Here is a 19,062-nt window from a genome sequence, read left to right as displayed (position 1 = left end):
CATTCTCTGGGCCAGAACTCAGTCACATAGCCACACCTAAGTGAAGAAAAGCTGGAAAATATGGTCAAGCTATTTGTGCAGAAAGAAAAGAAAAATAGATCTAGTGGGAAAATAATGGCCAGTCTCTGCCACATTAGCAATTTCCATTTATCAGAAAGTTTGGAAGGATTAGAGAAATTGGTGACAAATTTGAAGGCAGGTTCAGAATTACCGCCAGAAGTCAAAATTCCTTCTTCATGAATCACTTCATAAACTCTGCATCACAGACAGATATTTTGGACATATATCACCAGGGCAAGCTGCAAGGAAAAATGGAATGAGATAGAGGTGTTGCGGGAGTTTCACATAGAAACGCTGGTGGCTAGACTGGGCCGCGGCCAGGAAGAACCAGCCAGTTGAAAAAGCGGGAGAAGGTGTGGAATATGTTTGTCACCAGGGTGCACAGTGCGGCCCCGTCCTGCACACTCAGGCACCTCACTCTGACAGCAGTTACATATGGAGCCCTCTGCCACAGCCCGGGAATCAATGGCCCAGGCTCACAGAAATCAGAAAACCAGTTTGCTGGGGTAAAGAGCAACGGCTGGCTGAAGCAGAGCCTTCACCCTACTTTCTCTAGGGGCTACCATGGATGGGAGACTTCGTTTCAAATCTATATTTAAAGTCCTGAGAGGTTTTATTTACTCCCTTCTATGGAAGGTGATTAATGCTACCTATCCCCCATTTCCTGATTTCTGTTGTAGTTTTCATACGATCAATTATTATACTAGTTAATTTCTATGGACATAATCACTATGGTATTTAAGCCATATTTCTATACTTATTACATTTGCTGAATCATCAGTCTCTGAAATGCTCTTCTTTTCTGAATTCTTTCTTTTGATTTATATCTCAGTTGGCTAGATTTCGTCACTATTTGCGGTCAGGAAGCAAGGCTGCTGCGTATGGTTGCACAGGCGGTCCACAGTGCCGTTCGTCCATTTATAGGGAAGGTTTTCTAGCAGGTGGTAGTCCAGTGCCTTGAAGAAGGGAGACTTTACAATTGCCGTGGAAATTTCACTGGGCCAGTGGTGTATCTTCCAGGGAGTGTTCATGGGGGCCATATATTCCAAGTCTTTTCTTTCTCGAAAATATTTCTTATATTTGTAGTCAAAGGATAATGGTTGTATGTTATAATTTCTTTCCTCAGAATTTTATAGCTACTCTTTTTTTTAAATTGATCACCCAGTTATTTTCAATCTAATGAGTGACTGGTTTTATCATTAAGTAATTTGGGTGTTTTTCTCCCCAAAAGAGCCCACAAGAGTCCTAGCTCTAGGTTCTTTTGGTTTGAGAATATCTCTGCTGACTTTATACTTGTAGGTCAGTTTGGTCTCTGACCTGCTCCACTCCCTGGAGCACAGATTCTTGGTGGCCTTAAACTGCTCCCCCAGTTTCCCACAGAGCCGCAGATGATAACAAGCCTCGTTGTCCCCCTGCTTCTTTGGGAGTGTGAAGAAGTGGGAGAGGTTTCTGTTCTTGGGAATGTGTCCTTGATTTTCCCCTGAGTTAATCACCACTTAGTCAATCTCTCCAAGTTGGAGAAAGACCTGAAAGTATATTCACCAGAATGTGAACACAAGTCCAAGGGCAGGCTGAAGGGCAGGGTTGTCGCAAGCCTGACCCCAGACTCTGAGTCAGACTGCCTGGGAGTGAGGTTCAGCTCAGTGCCTACCAAAAGGTCCCTAACATTTTTGTGCTGGGTGTCCTTTTTGTAGTCTGGTGAAGCCTAGCAACCCCTCTCACGCTGTTTTTAAATGTCTAAAATAAAATACGTAGCATGACAAAACAGACCAATTATCCATATTAAAGTTATCAAAATATTTTAAAATTTGATATTATAGCAATAAATCAAATCACAAGATGTAGAAGCACATCTAATAAGTGCTGTCACTTCACAGCAGTGATGAGTGTAAACAGTATTGGAGAGGTCTGCTGCAATTGTAATGTGGCATGAAAATGTACGTGTTTTCTGTTAGTGAAAGCATCTAAGGTACTGCTAATATTGATGTAAGTCACTGCTCACATTTACAATGAAGAAATGCCAAATGTCAGTTAGAGGTCAGTAAAAATAAAAATCTGGGCTTCCATGCAGTCCCACCTTTAAATGAAAGAACTGAGGTCCGATGACAGGGGTCATGCATGTCTCTTTTCTGCAGGATCCCTGGTGTCTAGTGCCATGCCTGGAGTATAGGTATGCAGCAATTCTTTGTTCGATGAAGAGCTTATTTTTACAAGAAACATTTAAAATTAAACTTCATTTTTCTAGGCTGAACGTTATCCAGGAATTTTTACATAAAAAGCAAAAAAACTTTTGAATGATGTGGATTCTTTGCATTTCAAGTTGATGACACCAGCTGGAAGGTAAAAAGCTTAGGTCCCACAATAGCAAGTCATTGTTTCGAGTCATCCTTTGATTGAACTGATGGATGGCTTAGGGAAGGGAGCCTGCAGATTCGGCAACCAGTTCAATGCCATAGTAATTATATACAGTATCATGGCGGAATGGAAGAATGGAACTCACAACAAGGGCTGAAATTTTGCTAAGAAATTGATTCTATTTATAGGAAAAATAATATCATACTTATTATTCATAAGTCTTCCACAGTAAAATTGTAAAACAGGTCATTTTAACATGGTGTATTTTCATTAGTTTATCTACATTTGTTGATGTGTGCTCACCCACAGGGGTCAGCAAACTGTTCTGTAAAAGACCAAATTATAAGTATCATAGGCTTGACAAAAGGTCAGTCTCTTTCGCAAGTGCTCAACTGTGCCATGGACATGGTTGTCTTCCAATAAAACTTTATTTAAAAAACACTTGGCTGCCAGATTTGTTAGTTTATAAATGCCTGGCGTAGACTATACATGTCCTTGCAAACTCTTTTCAGCCTCAGTGCCAGAAAGCGGCCATTTCCTCTGTACAGTGTGTCATTACTAAAGCTGCTGAATGATATATGTAAAACGGTACAAGTTTCTTTGCATGTCAAGTGTGCGCACATGCTTTCAAAGCTCATTGTAATAATTTCTACTAGTTTTAGAATACGTGTGATATCTGCCTCTTATTTGAGTTCTTGGTGTCATCCAAGGTCGTACCAGTTAGGATTTTTAACAAGGGTATCTGTGGCATGCACACAATACAATGAAATATCCTCACTTTGTTGGCTCATTGTTTTCATTTTATATAAATGAATGCAAACCAGTATCCCTGCGCTAAGATGTAAAAGAGAAGGGGTATTAAAGCCATGGTTTACAGGGAAGGATGAAGCAAAGGCGTCTGGAGACTAGAACATATTCTGAACTGACTTTATACATAAAGCCATGCCCGAAAAGAAGCAACAATATTAGATGAAGACAATGATCAGATTAACTTTCCCACAATCACGTGTCCAGAGAAAAGAAGCCATAATACCCAGAGCTAATTTGGTAGTAAAGAAGGTCCTTTCCAAGTGGCAAATCTCTTTACAGCGTGGTGATGAGGAATAGTGGGTGTATGGGCAGTCACAGAGAGAGAGACAGGTAGATGGCTAGGGCTGTATCAGCTCATGGATGTCAAATGCAGGAGACACCTCCAGGTGTTGACTTTTTAAACTGTGCTTATATAATAGTAACATAAGCCAAATTCACATTGCTTTAAAGTCTGAAGACATTAGGTCAACCTATTTTTACAATAGGTACAAAGCTTAATTTAAAAAGTAAAAAGGAAACTAACAGTGTCACTGAACGTTAGTCACGTTTTTTACAGCACTCCATGGATTTTGGGGATCTTACAATACTATGAATATGTAATGATGTGATATTGTAAGATTTTATTATGAAATAACCAAATATTCTGGGCCCCAAAGTGAGGGTTGTGGGCCATAGAAAGGAAGATAGCAGCTATTTATCATGTCCTGAACTTATTTTTAAAATATTGATAAGCTATTAAAATCACAATATGGTTTCCTCTTTTACTGGCTGCCACATCATGATATTCTTTGCAATAAATCACTTGTCCATTTATTTCACTTTTCTGTCTCTGCTGCCATCACCAGGTAAATGTAGGAGAAGAAAATAAAGGATTCCAATACGGTTGCAGGAGAGCTCATTTTTCATTTTGTTGAGGGGTTTTCCCACCCTGCAGCCATGACAATATTCTGTGGTGATCATTCATTGCTATGAATTGAGAAAGAACAGCCTCTTGCTTCATCAATAATCCATTAAGCTTGTTCCAAGATATGTTGGATTTAAGTTAAGTCCTTCCCCTGTGCAATAGAAATATAGATTGTCCTTAGAAGCTTGAACATAGGGAATGGAAAAAAACAGAAATATATTATGTTGCAATGCAGTTAACCAAGCATTTAGGAGATGGGAAGAGAATTGGGTGGAGGGTCAAGGACTCTGAGCCTTGTGTCAGCTGTTGTTACAAGATCATCATGGTACCCCCTGCTTTTCTCAAAGGTCAATGTTTTGAAAATTAAATTAAATGCAGATGTCCCTTGACTTACAATGGGGTTACTTACATCCCTATAAACCCATTGTAAGCTGAATATAACTTGAAAATGCATTTAATATACCTAACATATCAAACATCATAGCTTTGCCTAATGTACCTTACGCAAAGCACATATTAGCCTATAGTTGGGCAAAATCATCTAACACAGTGAATACACTGTAGAGTCTCAGATGTTTACCCTTGTGATGCCAAAGCTGACTGGGAGCAGTGGCTCCCTGCCCCCATCCTGCATCGTGAGAGAGTATCTCACTGCATATCACGAGCCTGGGAAAAGATAAAAATTCCCAATTCGAAGTATGGTTTCCATTGAATCTGTTATAGCTTTTGTACCATCATAAAGTTGGAAATTTAAGTCAAACCATCATAAGTCAGGAATCATCTCTACAAGAAAATACTTAAGAAGTAGACAGTGGCTTTGTTGGCTACGATTTTATATTTAATTTAGAATTGTTGTTAATTGTACTTTTTTAGATATGGTTTTCTTCTTAGAATATTTCTCGGGTTGCAAAAAAAAGGGGGGGAGACCAATGGAGAAATGAGAGTTGTTTTTTTTTAAATATTGGATATTTTATTTTATTTTTTTTAATATAATTTTTATTTAATTCTTGTTCAAGTACAGGTTTCTGTCTTATAATCCCAACCCTGCCCGCCCCCCACCCCATGCTCCCCGCCTCCCTCCCATTTCCACCCCCCACCCTTAGTTATTGTCCATGTGTCTTTTATACTTGTTCATGTGAGTCCATTCCCTTTTCCCCTATGNTACAAGAAAATACTTAAGTAGACAGTGGCTTTGTTGGCTACGATTTTATATTTAATTTAGAATTGTTGTTAATTGTACTTTTTTAGATATGGTTTTCTTCTTAGAATATTTCTCAGGTTGCAAAAAAGGGGGGGGAGACCAATGGAGAAATGAGAGTTTTTTATAGATTAAGTATTGGCAGGAATTATACCTACAAGAACACACAGTTTATTTTTATACTGTAGAAGATGTTAAAACATCTCTGTTTAAAGCGATGTTACATGAAAATGGGACAATAATGCCCCATGAGGAAGGCTTAGAAAAAATCATATGCCTTCAGAATGGTCAGGTCAGTAACTGAGATTCAGCCTTAATTTCTTTCCCCGTTACTCCCCACATCTAATCCATTAGCAAATTCCGTTGCTCCTCCTCCACAATGGATTCTCTTCTGTCTCTGTTGCCATCATCCTAGTCCAGACCACTACTGCCTCTCATTTAGACTGTTCTCATGGCCTCTTTGTCTTCCTGCTTCCATTTATTTCTCTCCACGATTAAACACCCATCAGCAGCTAGCGTGATCCTTTGAAAATGCAAATCAGATTATACTCTCTTCTGCTGAATACCCTTTAATACTTCTTTCTCACTGCATTTGGAGCAGAATTTAAACACCCTGATGACCTCTAACGGCCTAACCAGTATTCCTGAGTGCCTATGCCCCCAGGGCTTCAACCTGCACCTGACTCTTGCCCTCCATACTGTGCTTCCCTGTCTTCCTCTTAGAAAGGGAGTGGAAAATCAGACTTCCTCATGAGCTATTAAGAAGGTGAATAATGTCAATGTCACCAAATGGTGCCTGGTACAGAGTTCTAAGGCACTTCCATTTATAAATTTTGAGGAAACTTCACAGTGGCTTCCCTAATCTGCATTCCCACCAACAGGGCATAAGGGCTCCCTTTTCTCCACGTCCTCGGCAACACTCGTTATTTGCGGATTTATTGATGATAGACATTCTGACAGGTGTGAGGTCATAAATTTGCATTTCCTTGATAATTAGTGGTGCTGAGCATCTTTTCATATGTCTGCTGGCCATCTCTATGCTCTCTTTGGAGAAGTGTTTATTCAGGTCTTGTGGCCATTTTTCAATTGAATTGTTTGTTTGTTTTTGTGTTGAGTTATATGTTTCTTTATAAATTTTAGATATTAATCCCTTATCAGAGGTATTATTGTGAATATGTTTTCTCATTCAGTGGGCTATCATTTGTGGTTCTATAAGTTTTTGGAATATTTGTTCTAGTTCTGTGAAATATGCCATTGATATTTTGATAGGAATTGCATTGAATCTATACATTCTTTTGGGAAGTATGACATTTTAATGATCTTAATTCTTCCAGTCCATGAATATGATGTAGTCTTTCACTTATTTGTATCTTTTTCAATTTTCTTTCTTCAGTGTCTTATAATTTTCTGAGTGCAGGTCTTTTACATCCTTGGTTAAATTTATTCCTAGATATTTTATTTTTTATGATGCCAAACTGGGATTGTTTTCTTAGTTTTCCTTTCTGGTAGTTCATTATTGGTGTTTAAAATTGCTACTGAGTGCTAGATATTTATTTTGTATCCTGGAACTCTACCAAATTCATTTATCAGTTTTAGTAGTTTTTTTGGCAGCAGCTTTAGGGTTCTTTATATACAGTATCATGCCATTTGCAAATAGTGATAGTTTTATTTCTTCCCTTCCAATTTGAATGCCTTTTTCTTCTTTCCTGTCTGACCACTTTGCAGCTTCCCACACCAAGGGAACAAGATAAATTGCTTAGTCACATATACTCATGGATGCTCCGACACGACGTGTGCCAATGGGGGGTAGTTGCTCAAAATCATTAAACAAGCTGAAGCAGAATAGGCATTTCTGAGGATTCCTGTGACTTCTGTAATTATGCATCATTGTAAGAAAACTGAACATAAATAAGTCCAAACACTGAGCCTATGAACCTGGAGTTTATTATTTGCATTGACACAAAAGCCTTCCATTCCTAATGGATTGATTGTTGTGATTCTTTTAAATAAGCCAGTTCAGTAAATGCATTTGCAGTTCAACTTGATTCATGCTCGATTCAGAAAAGGCTCTTGAGGAAGGCTTTTATATCAATCTTTGCTTTAGCAGGGACTCCTTGTGATGTAAGCATAACAATAGCTGACATTTATTGAACATTTACTATGTGCCACATACTACTGTTACCCTTTGTTAACTGATGAGTGAGTGACTAGAGTCATGGAGAGGTAAGGATCTTGTGCAAGATCACAAAACAGGGATGTGGAAAACAGAGATGCAGACACCAGAATTCTGACTCTAGAGCCCGTACTGGGAACCACCACTTGTGATTTGCTTGAAAATGTCACTAAACATCCCACTGCTAAAACTTGCCACAGAGAGACATTGTTATGAATGTTTACATCAGCATCAAGACCTTTAGTAAAACAGATTTTTATATCATTAATTATATTAGGGTTCTTCCATTAGGATATGTGTGTTTGTGTAAATCTCATATATCTAAATCCACAGAGAGAGATAAGTTAGAGAGAGATAGAGACAGAGATTTATTTGTAAGAATTGGCTCACACTGATGTAGAGGTTGGCAAGTTCTAAATCTGCAGGGCAAGCCAGCAGGCTAGAGACCTGGGGAACATTGGTGTTGCAGCTGGAGTCCAAAGGCAGAATTCCTTCTTCCTCAAGGGACCTCAGTCTTTTCATGAAAGGCTTTGAACTGATTGGATGAGGCCCATCTGCATCCATTATTGAGGGTTACCTGCCTTAGTCAAGGTCCACTGGTTTAAAGTTAGTCTTGTCTGCAAAATGCTCTCACAGCAGCACCTAGACTGGTGTTTGACTGAATATCTAGTTACTGCGGCCTAGCCAAGTTGACAAATCAAATTGGGTATCTCAAGTCTATGTCTTATCAGCTTAGCACCCATGTAAACATCTTAAATCACATTTAATCTGGAAATAAAGACAATAACAAGTTCATGGTTTTGCGTGACGTGGTAAAACTATCCCTCACACAACTGAAAACACACTAACATTTTCCCCAGAAGAGGATGCACACATCTTGGGGGAGGTTCACACTTTTCCTTGATATCCTGTAATTGAAGTACTATGATGTAAAAGTAACAATACTGGAATACTATGATGTAAAATGATTACATCTTATATGATTAAGGGATAAGAGAAAGGAGGAAACAAAGTTATTTCATACACACACAAACATTAGCAAAACAAGGAATAAATACTAGTAACAATGACAGTCCTCATTTCTGTAACTGGTCATGTGATTTACCTGGTATTTATAGCTACTTATTTCTACTCTTCCTCCTGTGTTCCATTTGTCCTCAGCAAACACCTCAGCTAGTCATGCGTGTTTACCTAGTAGGGTTGTCCGTCTTCACTGCTGCAGGGTCTGGGCCATTGGTGGTCCTGCCTGAGCTGGGCTGTTGAAATTCTCCATTGACTCCATCACAGGCATGGTAATTCTTAGAGATGCCTGAGGGATCTCATGTATTCCAGACATACTCTTCTTTAGCTCCATTGTGACACAGCATCCCAATTTCTCCTTGGTAACCAAGATCAATCACCCCAGTCAGCACAGTAACAAAAACCCCCTTCTTTGCCTGTTAATTGAGAAGCATGAGGAGCCCTAAGTGGCCAGGTGGCAGTCTTAATTTTCAGAAGTCCCATGGAGTCATTATTGTGTCTCCTGGTGGAAACATTCCTGTCTTTGGAACTAAGACTTTTAGATCAGCAAAGCGCACGTTTGCAGTGACAGGAAGAACGATTTCACTAGTGGATCACTAGGGGTAATAGTGACTGGGGCCACTCCCATTTCTAGCTCTCGGTTCCATGGTAATGGACCAAGGGTTCTCTGAGATGTGATGAGCAGCAACATTCCCACTTTTGTAAACCATCTTTCACTCGATTAGGTTCAGTGTCCTGCAAAACCAGGCCAGCCCAGTGTGCACCTGTCTCTGTGTTGTGTGCAGGGAGAACAGATGTCTTGTGATGCAAGGGTACGAATGGTCTGAAGGCCACTTCTCATTGTGCCTTGCACACAAATGTCATCCCTTTTTACTACTGATAAGAAGGAAGCACGAGAAGGTGTCGTAAATGAGCCATCACACAGCCTTTTCTGTAACTGAACCTATAATTAAACACTCCCATAGAGTAGTCCCTTCTATTCCACTTCCGGTGTGACTATTATGGTCTCATTTGTGGGAATGCAGAGAATCAAAATCTGTATGAATGAGGATTTCTATCAGTTCATCAAACCAAGTGAAAATGTCTGTTTGTCACATAAAAGATAATGACAAAAATCCGTTTGTAGCTCCCTGTTGCTGTACTCCTGTGTGAAATTACCCACAGGGGAAGACATTTGCCTGCAAAAGAACCCTTATTGGCCTCAGATGTGATTGACTACACAAATTATTCTGCCAGATGAATTGGTTTTGCAAAGCAAACAGAAGGCCTCATAAATAGAGCCAGAATCCTAGGGGGTCACAGCCTATACCTGGTGACAGTGTCAGGACACAGAGAGGCGAGGGCTATGGTGGCTGCTCCTCTCCTTAAGAAAGTGACATCTGGAGAGTAAATTTTCCAAGTATTTACATCTTAGCTGGGCCTTGGTTTTTTGATATGCATGAAAGGACCATTTAGCATTTTGACCGGGGGCACTCACTGATTTATTTTCTGTGTTGATTAGATGAATTTGGGGTTATTTCCTCTCTCCTAGTTGGAGAAAAATGGGCGGGGAGGGGCAGGGTAAGTATTCTTGGCCTCTAAAGATAACCAATTATGGCGTTATGTGTGCCATGCTCACATTTGGTATTTTCCATGCTGTGACCTACAAAAAAGAATTATTGTGATATTTAACCACAGAGATTTAGCCCTCTTCTTCTTCTAAAAAAAGAAGAAAACACAAAAAGAGAAAAAATGAGAGGAGGCAAGAGTAGGAGACAAAGGAATAATAAAGCAGCTCCAAAGAATTTGAAAAAGCTTTGGCCTCTCCAGGCGATTTATTTTCAGTTCAGTAAACTCAGAAGCAGAACTTTTGCATTTTTAATACTCTTAATAATAATAAAATGATTTTTTAATTTATCACAGAGCCAAATTAGGAGGCTGAGCATCAACTTGTTTATGTTGGCATCTCTGCACAGCCAGGTCTGTCTAGTCTCCTTGCCCCAAATAGCAATTGGCGCTGACCCAGCAGCCATGATCAGGACCAGGCAGAGCCTTTCGTCGTGAGAGCCCAACCAGGCCCTGGCTCGCTGCCTGCCCAGTAGTGACCAGCTTCCTCTGGTTCCATTCCCCACCATCCCACTCCCAAGCTCCAGGTGTGGTCCACAGCCCTCTCAGTTTTGTTCTCTCAGTTTTCTTAGGTTCTCCCCCAGTAAATCTCAGAAGGCAGATTCTATCAGGTCAGGAGTAGAAGCTCACAGGTGTGTGTGTGTGTGTGTGTGTGTGTGTGTACAAAAATTAAAAGACAGAGAGAGAATACATGCTGGCTTAATTTATTGCAGAATAGAATCATTACCTTTTTGGCTATCTAGTTCTGCAGTCCCCTTTCCTCGCAGGTATTGAGAAACTTCTTTACCTTTACCTGTATCTTTTTTCTTTGTAGTTTGACTTTGTTTTCTCCCTTCTTCCAACTGTATTTTCCCTAAGTTCCTTAGGTTCTCCCAGTTAGACCTAAGTTAAATGTAAATGTAAATCTTTCCTTTTTCTCAGATAACTCCAATAGCTTCACTCAAGTCTCATTGTCCCGTACCCCCATTTCTAAGAGACCTCACCAACTGCCCTTTTCAGGTCTTTCCTCTACAACCTGAGTGAGGTAGTTTGTTTTTCCCATTAAATCTTAGTTTTGTTTTGTTTTGCAAATAGAACTGTGGTAGATCTCTTTGTAAGAGCTCACAGAAGATTTACTGTTTATTATTTGTTAAATCAAAATTAGTTCTGCTTATTAATAGGCCTGGGTGAAGTCACTGAGCAAAAACAACCAGAGTCCCATATCAGATTTTGTAAAAGCTGTTATTAGACAAAGGCATACAACATAAAGGGACTTTTTAAAAATGTACTCCCCAAGAAATAAGGCAAAACCAAGCCCACTGTACTGAAGTGGTTGATACATACATTAAGCAAAAGTAGAGCTTTAACTAGAGCTGTGGCCTCCTTCCCCTTATACCTCTCCGCGGTTTGCCCATGTTCATCTCTGCTCATCCCTGTCATCATCTTCTCAGTCAAGCTAGAAAAAGAGAACGGCCCTTGAAAATTGTTCTCTTCCTCACATGGTCTAATTGATATATTTATAAATATACCTTGAAGCTGCTTTTAAAACCACGTGGCTTTCAAGCTTGTATAAGCTTAGGGTCATTAAAGTCATTAGTTTATTAAAACTCAACCTAGATGCTTAATACCAAAACTAAAATGAAAATTTGGCCTGTCCTTCACTGATGCGCTGAATGTCCCATTGGCTGACTAATAGTCATATTGAGATGCCAGCTGGCTAAGAGCTGGGTTTCATCCCTGGCCGAGGGCTACAGTGCTTTGTACAGCCTTATCATCCATCTTCCATGACTCCTCTGCTGGACAATGGCTTGTGTCCCAATCAGCACACAGGCATTCTCCTCATGTGCCGTGAGTGCTTTCTGACCTATGTGAGCAAAGAGACCCGTCAGGATGGAAACCAGCAGCAGGAAAGTAAATAGAGGGTGCAGTGTGGTGGTATAAATGCAAAGCGCATCCTCTCTCAGCTTCTCAAAGCTACAGGTCAGATTTAATGCAAGCAGAAGTACATCTGCAGCACAGAATATAGAGCATCGCCTGGTGGCCTACTGTTAGCTGGGGGAGGATGCCAAGTACACTTCAGACAGCAGCCCACGTTCTTAAACGGAGACAGCAAGCCTCTGCCTGGTACTTGCTGCATCTGAAACTTAGAGGTGGCTTTCAGTCCCCCTCCAGAGTCCCAGAGACCTTCTTGTTCTCTTTGCTTAGGGAACTAGAAATGAATATTTCTTTGCAGATAACATGTTACACAGCTGGGAATATACAGAATTTTTTTTTGACTGATTGGTTTCTTTGCCTGGCTCTGCGCCTCACTCTGGTCAAGAGATACATAGTCTCAAGTCAAGGGATTATGAGAGAAACGCAATGTAATATGAGTAATCATTGATTATAAGAGCATGCTATAAAAATAATAACAAACCATTAACAATAATAACAATGAAGCCAGATTGTGTTGAATGCTGGCTGCAAGGTAGGCACTGGGATAATCTTTAATCTTTATTGGCCCCCCTATATGGTAGGTACAATTATTATCCCTGCTTTACTGGTAAGGAAACATGACCTGGAAAGGCTAAGAAACATGTCCAAAATGACAGCTAGAAAGTTTTGGGGTTGAGATTTAAATCCAGTTTATAGTAGAATGCAGTTCTAATCTCAAAGCCCCAATCTTAATCTCTCCACCTCCATCAGCTGCAACCAAGGTAGGCTCACATCTAGACCAGCAATGCTCTCCACTCAAAACTAAAGGGGCATGAGTGGAATTTTTTGTTGTCGTTGTTGTTTGTTTTATTTTGTATATTTTCTTCACTCAGGACATGCTCATTGATTTTAGGGAGGGGAGAAAGGAGGGAGAGAAACAGAAAATCACCAATTGGTTGCCTCAACCAGGGACTGAACCTGCAACCTGGGCATGTGCCCTGACTGGGGGTTGAACCAGTGACCTTTTGGTGTACAAGATGATGCTCAACCAACTGGGCCACATGGCCAGGGCTAGGCGTGAGTAGAATTTTGAAAATGAAAGTCATTAACAAAATATTTGAAATGGTGGTCAAATTAGGAACAAACCTATTTCATTCACCAAAGTTTCAGATAAAGGATGGATCTCCTGAATGCAGAATTTTAGGAAACACATTTGGGGATAAGTAGGTTTTCTGAGATTGTACACAACACTACTAGGTTAGGGGTCTTCTTTTCCTAATAATTATTTCAAGTTAATTAAGTGAAGCTGTTACAAGCTGAGCCTCATATGTAAATCCAACTGAAGAAGTATAATCATATGATTTTCTTCCTGCAAAGAAAAGCAGAAAATGATCTTTAGTTTTAGCTACCTATTGCTGCTAAAAAATAAATAAGTAGGAGAAAGAGAAAAAAGAAAGAAGACCAACCCCCATGGCAGGCACCTTGCCACAGGACTATCTTTTCTATGTGCCTTTTTCAAAACTGCCCTCCCTATTATAACCATATTTTATATGGTTATAACCTATCTATAACCCTATTTTAACTCTTTATTGTAGCCTTGCAACTTACTTTATAGATTCGCTGGATCCTTTTCTTCTTCTTTCTTCCAGCTCCAGTGAACTTTTGTCTTTATACCAGTTGTTAGTTCTTTTAGATCTGAGCATAAAAAATAAAATAAGAAAATTAGATTGAGCCTTTTCCCCCTCTGAAACAGAAGGTGGTCAAGTTGGGGAGAGTAGCTAATGACTGAAATGAGATTTGGCCAGCCACTGTGCTTGTAATGTTTATGTCTATCTGTATACCTCTGCTTCTCCACTGAGAATATTAAGTTCTTGATGGTAAGGACCATATATTTTCATTTCTTTTTTCCATTACGAAGTTCAATGTTTGATGTATAGAAGAAACCATTTATTGAATGGAATGAAGGAAAGAATGAAACAACAGAAATGGAAACATGTATTGTTACCTCACTCTTCCCCAGTAACTACTCAAGTAGCTACTTCCAGTGTGTAACTACTCAAGAAGGTTCAGAAGTTGTTTTTCAAAAACATATGTAAATTTGGGGCACTTACATAAACCATTTATTTCCTCACAAAACTCTATGAACTGTCAGGCAAGTAGTTTAGGAAGCAAAATTACATATATATATATATATGTAATATATATATATATATATATATCCCTGTTTGGGTTTGTTTTTAGATTAGCAGGGCAAGAATGGAATGTCATATGTTCCCCACCCCCCTCCCCCCCAAGGATAATCTAATGCAAAGATAGTCAAGTAACAGTTCCTACTGTGAAGACAAATAGTCTTGACCGGATTAAGAGGAAATAAGTGCCCTGATGCAGCTGTGTCAAGAAGGGGCTTGCTGTTAATGGCTTCATTATGACCTTAAATGAAATATGTGTATTTCTGCTGGGTTTAATAAAGCCAAACAGCCAACTCTTGTGGAGTGATATTAGAGATTTTTTTGCTTTTTACTTGCTGAATTTTAATGTGTGCTTAACTAACTCCCACATCAGGTACTCACTGGCATCTTAGGGAAATTAGCTTAGCATTTCTCTCTATTAGGCATAAAGCAGAGAAAACTCAGTAAAGAGAAACAGTAAGTCCAAGCCAGTTTAGGAAGAGCAAATTCACTTCTCACCAAGGGCACTGGCCAGCTCATCGAGCTGCCGGTTCTAAGAGGAAGCAGTTCCGCTCTCATCTCCCTGTTTCATTAACGTGTACGTGGTTCTGCTTTGAATGCTAACTAGCTTTGCTGTTGTGTTTTTTAGTTTTCAGGACTTTATCTCCTGTCCTTCTTCACCATCCTCATTGGGCTGGTGATCTACTCCTCCACCTCCACATACATAGCCCAGGACCCCCGAGTGTACAAGCAGTTCCGCAACCCTTCGGGACCTGTTGTGGACTTACCAGCCACGGCTCAGGTGGAGCCTTCGGTCACCTACACCAGCCTGGGCCAGGAGACTGAAGAGGAGCCCCATGTCCGTGTGGCCTAGGATGAGGCCCTCCCCGCCCACTGAGCACAACTCAGTGGCCACATGTTCGCGCATCATCTCTGTATTGTACATAGAGAAAGGTATTTATTAGGTGCAGTTTACACAGGTGGACTGCAAGGTAGCAAACCCAAAAGCCTATAAAAGGCACAAGCTAAACATCCCTGGAGATACAGGCTCTGATCCACCTGACTTGGAGAGACGCCTCGCTTGTGTGTATACTGATTGCAACCCCTCTGCATTAATTACTGTGAAAATTTTTGAATCAAAAGCAAGTATTATTATTATTTGTATTATTGTCGTTACTCTTACTACACTGAGTTTCGGGAGGATGTTTTGTACTCCTGATGGAAACTATTGCCAGACCCCCATGCAGTTAACATAAATCCCACTTTTCTATGGCAAGTCACTTTTTAAGACTCATACTTATTTTTTGCACAGTGTATGTGAGTGCCGCATGCCACAGGAGCACCATCCTGAGAACTTTCCTTATCCTAGGGACCCGGTGGCTAACGGTTTCCTCTGTTCCCTGTTGGATTGCCTGCTCAATGAGTATTTTGTGCTGTGACCCTTGTGGGGAGGGGCAACTGACCACATAATTCTCTATTCTAGGAATAGATATAAAACAAACATGTTAGCCATTTTATACTTTGATCTCTGATTATTCCAGGCCATTGCCTTTCTGCCACCTTGATTCTGCTAATCAAGTCCCGGAAGTAACAGGATGAGGAACGTTCCATTTCTGTAGCTTATGGGAAACCCCAGTACTGTAATTTGTGTTGAGGGTTATATGTATGTATATATTTTAAAATATTTCTGCCCCTCTCTGTATCCCCCCTTCAAAAATAGATTTGCTTTTCTTTTTCCCTAGATTTCTTTGATGAAATACTGTAGTTGATCAAGCTATTAGAAAAACCCATGCTCCTCTGTCATCCAAATTGTGGGACACCCTTTGAAATCCATCAGCATGCAAATCCCCTTTACTGTGGAATGTTATTGGCTGGGAGGCCTCCAGACCAAGTCAAGGTGCTGATACGGAGCAGTCTTTACAATAGTTTAATTGATCTGGTCACTTTATAGTGGTCAAGATGTCACCCATGAGAAAGTCTTGCATTTTGGTCATATTTGGCATCCATTCAATAACAGAATATATCAATATAATGCTCTTATGGATACAGAGAATATTACATGGTCCTGAAAAGGCTCTGAGGAATATGTCACTAGCCTAATTCTATTGTCCTTAAAATAGCCCTTTTCCCAAAACACAGAAAATCAAGAAACACCACAGATCTCTATGATTTAGAAATAGATTCTATATGTCAACACGTGTTTGGCTGGCTTCCATGTCATTCAAAAAGTTCTTCAATGGGTGCAACTTTAGGCAATTAAAATCAGTGAATCTTAAGGAAGTAAAGCAAAACCCCAGAGGTATCTGTGTGAAGTAGGATAGCCTGCAGCTCAGTCAAGACTCCCATCTAGCCCGAACAAGGCCGATACAGAGGCAAAAGCATCCCAGGCTGTCTGTCAACACCCATGTGGTCCCCGCATGCCTTCCTCCGCCCAGGGCAGGTGTTCCTATTCTTGAAGGTAGGGATGAAAATCATCTTCTCTGATATACAGATCTTATGGTCATCTGTGTTCAGCCCCCTTAGAAACATGTCATACTTTGTCTGAAAAAATATATATTAAAACTATATCAGGTCAAAGCAACTTTGCCAATGTCTGCTCTCTGCTACCTTTTAAACCAATTAAATACCTTTCTCTGACTATTTTGTCCATTCAGATCTAAAGACCTTTAAAGACTGTGGTTTTATTTTTGTGTTTACATTCCTTTGGTTTGCATAATTTGCTTGATTTATTGCATTTTTAATATTTATTTTAAGCCAAATGTTTTCATCTTTTTTATTCATTTTTTATGACACTAATTTGTAGACGCTTAGTAAAGTCTTATGAGAAATAAGTGGATGAAAGTTTTCCTAGTTGACTCAGTGGACTGGGAATCTTCTTTAAAATTTAAATTTCAAAAATGTTTGAAATTTCAACAATCAGTAGATGGCTAAAAGTTGCCATTTGAATTCTTTCCTTGGATATTGTAATTGATTCCAATGTATGGAAATCAAGTGTGATCATTAAGATGGATTCACCAAACACCCTCTATCATCCAGTGTCCTTGTACATGCGACATTCATGTCACTGGGGTACTTCACTATGTGGGTTTGTCTCCGTTTAGAGAGGCTGGTAACACCAAACTGTCCGAGACCAAGAGTTCCAGATCAACCCTTTGGAAAAAAAGGAAAATAGCAGAGAACAAACTTTTTTTCTGTGTAAAAATATTGATCCTTTGGGAGTAGGGTGGGAAATGGGTATAAGACACTTACTCAAGCTGTTTCTGTTTCTGAAATTTCATAACCTCAGTAGACACCAGCAAAAATTTCAGTTTTTCAATGCATCACCCCTCCTCCATGAACAGTACTAGCAATTTGTATAGAATTTGATTGGATAAGCGACCCGCAGCTTTCCTGAACCCCACCTAGAGATAAGTGGTGGTTCTCACTGCCTCAATGAACACTTTTTGCACTGGGGGCAGAGCTTGCCTTGGTCACACCTTCCCACAGCTCCAAACTCTGAAATGTGCAACCAGGTAGACCAATTAACAGACACATTTGCACCACTGTGTCACCATGAAAATGTTTCAATGTTTAGTTTAGATATTGCTAACTTGTGCTATTAACCTTTTGAAGAGCGTGTAGTATTGTTTGTTTGGGGTTTGTTTTTGATTTATAACCATTTAGTAGTCCCCAGCTAGCTACCAGTACAGATTTTACCCCATGGGTAGGATTCTATTGTCAAGCCACATAACAAAGCACATTAATCCAAACACTGCAAATGGAAAATATGAACCAAAAAAGGAAATTGACAACCACAAGTTGAACAAACTCTCCATTTTTGATATTTGCATGCTCCCCTATGGACTGGCTGTGGCAATGTAATGCCTGTATAATGTTTTCAAATAAAAATAAATGCTTTATGAAAGCACCGCGTTCTTGCTTTTCTTGAGTGTTTATCTGCACTATGACAACCATAGAAACAGCTCCTGTGGGATGCTAGAAATAGCAATGAAAGTAGATAGCAGGGTGCATGTCAAAATATAAACCAAAAGAAAATATTTCCAAATTAGGAAGGGCACAGTTGGTCTCAGAGCTGTTGCCTCAAAAAACCAAATTGAACACATTTGTAATTTGCAAAATTAATTACTCATCTGGATGCTTAAGAAGGCTCAAGGGCTGCGACCTCTAGGCCTACATTTAAAACACATGTAGGACAATATAAATTTACCCCTCAATTAACAATGTCTCATAAAGAAGAAAGTTCTGTGAATGCTGCCCTTGGCACAAAGCTGGGCTCAGAGGATGCGCATTCTTCTGGAGCACAACACCTACAAAGCAGGACCAGTCACGTCCCTACTCGGAACTTACACAGAATCTTGTCATCGTCCCTCCTCCAGTAAAGGAGCCCCTTAAGAACTTGGAGGTGATTGTATATTGATTCCATGTTCTTGCCATTCTTGTTCACAGCCAACATCAGAAATTAAGTGGACCCAAAAGACTTCATGTCCAAGTTATATATTTAGAATATTTTTAAAAGAAAAACATTCATTTTTCAGGAGAAAAGAAACAGCAGAACAGCCATTCTTTTGTAAAATGTTCTTAAGTTGGGCTCCATCATGAACTGCTTTTATAACTAGTTAGAACAGTATGTACTTAATAGAATAATTTGCCTGAAAACATGTGACTCGCAGATTAAAGTCTTTTCATGAAAAATCTAAATCTTTAAGGTACTGCTTATTTTTATTTAGTAAACTCTTGGATCAAAGCTGAAATACGTTTGAACTTCAGCCCAGCCTGTGTTCAAATGCCCTGCAATCCTAAGTGACTGGGGTCCAAGGAGGATACATAATCAATGTATTAAGTCATTTTTAATCTATGACCACAATGAGTTATAATT

At 39.7% G+C, this 19,062-nt stretch overlaps 1 protein-coding gene across 1 annotated transcript in view; it reads left to right on the top strand.

The window, feature by feature from the left end:
- Window positions 1-18,095, top strand: part of SLC35F1 (solute carrier family 35 member F1) — a gene marked incomplete at its 5' end in the record, with an annotated part of 68,265 nt that extends 50,170 nt beyond the window's left edge. The window contains one exon of the mRNA XM_037045863.1: window positions 14,836-18,095. Within this exon, the coding sequence (XP_036901758.1) occupies window positions 14,836-15,060 (225 nt within the window). The remainder of the gene's footprint in view (window positions 1-14,835) is intronic.
- Between the last annotated feature and the right edge of the window lie 967 nt (window positions 18,096-19,062).

This window comes from Sturnira hondurensis, unplaced genomic scaffold (genome assembly GCF_014824575.4).
Source record: "Sturnira hondurensis isolate 20B ecotype Veracruz unplaced genomic scaffold, ASM1482457v3 Scaffold0004474, whole genome shotgun sequence".
NCBI lineage: Eukaryota > Metazoa > Chordata > Mammalia > Chiroptera > Phyllostomidae > Sturnira > Sturnira hondurensis.
This window is presented reverse-complemented; position numbering and strand designations above follow the sequence as displayed.